Consider the following 6,000-nt stretch of genomic DNA (forward strand, 5'->3'; position numbering starts at 1 on the left):
AAGGATATTCTCTGATTCAAGCCTTATCAACAGGAAAGGAGATTTAATCTGTGAAAGAGAAGCAGCTCACAAGCTCTAAGTGATGTCCAGGTGTTTGAAAGACAAAGTATTTGCTGGTTAGAATTGCCTCCTTAAGGTTTGGGGCTGGACCTGCTCCAGTGATCTCAGGCCTACTGGGAGGTTACAAAGCTTGGGAAAAGGATTCTCTTTGACAGAATGCAGAATTTAGGAGCCACAAGGACACGTGACAGAACCCCCAGACAAGGAAGAAACTGATAGAGGCCACCCAAGCAACTGTGCTGAATCAGTTCAGGCTGGGTAAAAGGTAACTCCAGCAGGGGCAGATCCTGACCACGGGCACACAGCACCAAAACAAGAAATCAATCACCAACCCAAAAGGAGAGACAGACTGAGCATGCAAGACAGCATGAGAACCAAGAGAATCATTCACCAACAGGAGACAGAATACTAATTAATAAGGGAACTAGGTAACTTGTAGCCAATGAACATTAATGCCTTTGTTTGCTAAACTGTGTAACTAGTGAGAAGTTTTGGCACTTTGTGGATTTGCCACCCAGCAGCCCTTTCTAAGCAGAACTGTAGCTGTATTTGACTTATTTAAAGTCAAATATCACAACTCCTGTGTGGATTGGCTCTTCCACACTGGGTGAAAGAATCTACTTTAAAACAAGCCTGCACAGCAATATACAGGACTATATAATTAAAGCAGCTCCTTTTTAAATCCCACTAACAGGTACAGAAATTTTGAAATAGCTCCATTTTCCCTCCCATGCTCAGGTTGGTTTTTGCTGCATTTCCCTCCCCATGTAGCACTAACATGCCCAAGCAGAGCCACTCCTTGGTCAGAATCTCCTGTTTGCCATTTTTGTTTGCAAGCAGCCAGCACAGGCAAAGGAGAAGGCCAAGCATTGCAATATCCCTGCCTTCACCCCCAGAGCAGCTGCAGCCACGGGAAACCAAGAAAGGGCCACTTGCAAGGCTGGGGACAGCACAAGCAGCTTTTGTTCTATGCAGCTTCCTCTGACACTTCCCTAACTCAATTTATTGCTCATAAACCCTCAAACTGAACCATTTCAAGGTCAGCTACTGAGACCAGCTTGCCCAGGCCATGCTCTCCAGTGAAAACTGTTTACTGAGTCCTCTGTGTTCAAAGGAACATTTCACTCACTAACACTGAAATTGGATTAAGCCCTATGCTAGGACCAAGCTAGCTGGAGCCAGCTCCCCCTCATCTCAAAGATAATGGAAAGGGAGGAGCACATTGGTAGCAGCAAGAATGAAAATAAATGAATCTCTGACTGAATGGATAAATAAATAAATCAGTGCACTGTACACAGCCATACAAAAGGGAACCAGAAATCCCGAGAGGGCAAAGCAGCACGCTCTAGGAAAACACAGCATGAAAGAGAAACAACTCAAACCCAGGGAAAAATAGATGGAAACAGAGAAAAAAATGTCACCTCTTCACTCTGATGTTAAAAGAGGCAGCACGAACACAGTGTCTGGTCTGTTTTGTTGATTTCTGTGTCCAGGCGAGAAGAGCATGTGTTGGGGCTTGGTTTCACACCCCTGAAACTCACAGAGGTGACTTGAAACACAAAACATTTCAGCAGATGAGTTCCAATTCTAGGCAGAGCATTCTCCCTTGTTCTTAATTTCCACAGAAATCAAATTACACTCAACAAAAGCCAGAACATGGCCTAGATTGTCCCTACCAATTTTTATGGGTCAGCAGAGGCAGGTATATATCTGCTGTTGGTCAACAGCTCCTGAAATGCTGAAATGGATCAGTGACATCCAAGCATTGCTCAGTGGGGCTACAATGATCCAGGAACCACACCAAGGTTCTCCTAAGTCTGTTTGCACAGTCAAAGAACCAAAACTTCCAGAAATGAACTTACAGCAAGACCACCAACCTGCCAGAGGCATATATCCAACAGGACAAGGCTCAAAAGCACAATGTTTTCAGTAAGAATGCCTGAGATGTGGAACTGATTGAAGCTGCTTCACCCCAAAACTAAAGCTAATGCCCTCAAGCAGAGTCTGAATTTGCAGAGTCACTGGGCACAGGAATACAAAGCCTCATGGTTTGGGCTCACTGCTCACAACTAGTTTGTGTGTGCACTTGAACCAGTCCTTTAACTTAAATCCAAATTTCTAGATTAACTATAACCACGTCCAACTCCAAGGCTGGCTATATGGCCACCAAATTTAGAAACACATCTGGATGAATCAAGCAGTAGGGCTTTCACAGGAGTGGCATGACTTCCACAAAAAAAAATCTGTATTGCTGGTTTCTAACACCAAAGAAAAAATAGCTTGGAAAAATAAGAGTTCCTTTCAGCTATTTCAATATGTGGTTGGGAGAGTGGGTGCTAGCTTTATGTTGGTAGGCAAAGAACCCAAATTTGAAGGATAACATACTGGCAAACTGGACACACTGGGGCATATAGCAGAGAGCCCCACTTCCACCATTCACAGCTGGAAATAAATCTGTTCTGCCATTCTCAGACAGAACCTGAAGAAATGCTGACAACTTCTCTGCAACACTGCTCATCCAGTCATTAACATAACTTCACCAGCCATTGCTCCAAGTTACACCAACACAGGCACCTGAAAAACACAGGTTGGGCAGTGGGAGAGGGTAAGAGAGCTGCTCTTGCTCCAGGGCACACAGCAGCAACGATGGGCTGAAAATTCATCCCTGACCCTGCTTGCCTGCAAAATATCTATGCCAACACCATACAATAAGAGCTGATGCTACACTGGAAGCTCTGGTACTTTAAGCAGCTGCCCTGAATGACAATCTCTGCTTAGCAGTTAAAAAAGATGTGAAACTCATTCTCTCTATGCCTCTGTATGTCTCTAAAGAGGACAAGAACAGCCTGTGGTGTGAGAGAAGCACAGACACAATCTCACTGGCCTTCATCACCCAGCGAGTCCCTCCTGCGGGATCATCCCTGCACTTGTCTCACTTTGTGTTTGCTCTTTTTTCCTCAGCATGCTTGGACCTTAAATCCATTATTTATGATACCTAATCAAGGATGAGACACTGGATGCTGCTCAAGCAGCATGCTGCCATTACTTGAGGAAGGAGCCAGCAGAGAGGGAAGACAGCAGAGTCTCTCCTGAGCAGGCTTCCTACCCTGGCCTGCCCATCTCTGAGCCAGGCCCTCCTCAGGAATTACAAGGGGCCTTGAGCTTTCCACTGCAACACAGCTCCAGGACAACACCACACCCGCATTTTTTGGAGCAGTTTCTGACCAAAGGATTCAACCACTCAGTGAATTCAAGGTCAGACAAAGTTGGAAATTAAATTTAAAAAAAAGAAAAAAATCAGCAAGAGTAGTCTGATCCACACTTTATGAGACATTTTAATTCCGTAAGAAGAACATCAACAGAGAGGGAGAAATCAAAACCACATTTCTAAAATAACTCCTTACACAGAGATGGTCTGTTGGGGGCCTGGAAACAACTCTGCAGTACAACTGCTCTCTTGACCAGAGTGCTAAATTTCATCCCTTTGGGATAGTTCAAAGAGGTATTCTTGTATGAGACACAAAACACCCAGGTGTGCCATACCATTAATGCAGTCAGTATTCTTTTGGGGGTGCAGGCATGCACCTCACCTCTGACATTCAGTGTCTCCCACACAAATATACTCTCAGACACAGACAAGCAGGCCCTGTGAAGGGACTGTCCAGTTTGGTTTGTCCCGATGCAGCCACTGTGCTGTCCCACCACCCTGAGTGGGAGGACTACAAACACGGTGACTTATCCATGCCAAAAACAGAAAGTCTGTTTCCTTTCCTTCCCTGCACAGTGCTAGACTGGGGACAATTCTGGAGCATTTCCCTAAGTGGCTCAAGGATGGAGATGGCGTGGCCTTCCTACCAACACTCTGACTGTGCAAGCCTTTCGAAAGTAGTATTTGGAGTTTGCCATGCTGTACTGCCCTGCTCAATTCCAGTGACCTCTGTCATCCCTTCTGCCCTTAAAGACCTGTTGTCTGTCATTTCTTTCAGATTTATGCACTAGCTCAAGGCAGAGCAATGAAAACAATGCATTGCTAGGGGTGAAAACAACCATTTCCACATCTCAATTTGCAGGCTTTGCCATCAAGATGCGCAGGACAGTAACTGTTTCCAGGCAGAAGCTGATAAGATACTAACACACAACACCAAAAAGATTAGAAAAACGTCTGATTAAAGAGCATATGAGAGTCACGCTGCGCATCACTGCTGACTGCAGGGCTTCTGAACGACTGCCAGAAGAGCATAATCCAAAGGTGCAGTGTCACCAAAAAGCGTAGCTGAACAGCAAAGCCGTAGAATGTGGTAGAAGCCGTTTTTCCTCAAGGAGCGGCACGGTGCTCCTGAAGGCGATAACCGAGCCGCCGCACCGCGCTGCATCCCCGCCGCTGCCGGAGCGCGGAGCCGGGCAGGGCAGGGCAGGGCATGGCACGGCACGGCTCGGCACGGCTCGGCTCGGCGCGGCTCGGCTCGGCACGGCTCGGCACGGCTCGGCACGGCTCGGCACGGCTCGGCACGGCTCGGCTCGGCGCGGCTCGGCACGGCACGGCTCGGCTCGGCACGGCACGGCACGGCACGGCTCGGCTCGGCTCGGCGCTCCCCGCGGGCCCGGGGCGCCGAGCCCTCCCCGCGGCGGGGCCGGCACCCAGCGGCGTTGTGGAGCGGCCCCCGCGCCCCCGGGATGCGGCCCTGCCGGGACCGGGAATGGCAGCGCCGGGAATGGCAGCGCCGGCCCCGTATCCCGGGCCCCCGCCGCTCCGCCGGGCCGCGCTGCCCCCGGCGCGCCCGCCCCGCGGCCCCGCCGCCCCCGCAGCCCCGGCCCCGCCGCCGCCCTACCTTCGTGTAGAGCTCGGAGGCTGCCATGGCGCAGGGCGCGGGCGGGCGGCCCCTCTGCGGCAGCCCGGCGGCGGGAGGCGGAGGCGGGCGGGAGGAGGAGGAGGAGGAGGAGGAGGAGGAGGATGCTCAGGCGGCGGCCCGCGCCATGTTGCTGCTACCTGGCGGGCTCTGAGCATTGTGGGAGCGGCGGCGGCGGCGGGCAGGGCGCGGGGCGGGCGATGCCTCCCACCGGCGGGCGGGACGCGGCCCGGCCGAGCGGGGACTCTGCCGCGCCCGGAGCCCCGCGGGATCGGGCAGTGGGGCTGCGCCCCCGCTCCGTGCCAGAACCGGTATTGCTTCTCTCCCTTAGCATCCTTTTTTAAAAAAAATTCATTTTATTCTTTCTCTCCTACACTGAACAAATTACTCGTTATGTCGTCAGGGATATTTATAATTTCCTGCTTGAGGCGCGGAGGAGGCTCCGCACCGCGGGCAGCACCAGACGCAGGGAACCGTCCGGTCCCTTCCTTTCACGGGCACCGATTCTAATCCCATCCTTCAAATTGTTTACAATCTCCTTCAGCTGGACTGCATTTCTCATTCAAACCGTTACTGAAGGCACTGAAGGGAAATGGGCCCAAACCAGTTCCTTCAATAATTAAGTCCATTCTCACCAAGACATGGAGGTACACATCTTTGAGAAGTTTAACATCGATGTCAAATGGGAATGAAACTCAACTCCTTTATGATTTGTTAATGACTGTTTTGTACAGCTCAGGTTATGTCAAGGGTTCTTTTGACAGCAGAACTGAAGCTATTCTCTCTCTGTTTTCGTTTTCCATCTTGGAAATGCATCCTATTAGTCCAAGTGGTCCAAAATACAAAACAAGTTTGAGATAGGTAAGTTTGCCACACTCTCCACCAAAGTGCTTGTGCCTATTTATCCTCTCTCAGAATTCAGCTGTTCAGCTAAAAGCTGTGTATTGGGTGGGTAGTATCTGCACTGCCCCTGACACTCCCAACTACCAAAGAAACAGACAAACCTGTTTACAGAGAAACTGAACCATGAAAGCAATGGGTCAGAAATCACTCATCAATTTAGTAACAGAGAGAAAACACTATTCTGACTCTC

General features: G+C 49.9%; 1 protein-coding gene across 2 annotated transcripts in view; it reads right to left on the bottom strand.

Annotated features, from left to right (window-relative positions):
* MYO5A (myosin VA) overlaps positions 1-5,212 on the bottom strand; it is a 101,841-nt gene extending 96,629 nt beyond the window's left edge. The window contains exon 1 of one of the 2 annotated variants that reach the window (XM_071441551.1): positions 4,890-5,212. In XM_071441551.1, coding sequence (XP_071297652.1) covers positions 4,890-4,916 — 27 coding nt within the window. In that variant the 5' untranslated portion in view covers positions 4,917-5,212. The remainder of the gene's footprint in view (positions 1-4,889) is intronic. The other variant, XM_071441552.1, reaches the window with a different exon arrangement.
* Positions 5,213-6,000: the final 788 nt, after the last annotated feature.

Source organism: Agelaius tricolor, unplaced genomic scaffold, assembly GCF_023055355.1.
Source record: "Agelaius tricolor isolate 1412-34295 unplaced genomic scaffold, bAgeTri1.0.p SCAF_16, whole genome shotgun sequence".
NCBI lineage: Eukaryota > Metazoa > Chordata > Aves > Passeriformes > Icteridae > Agelaius > Agelaius tricolor.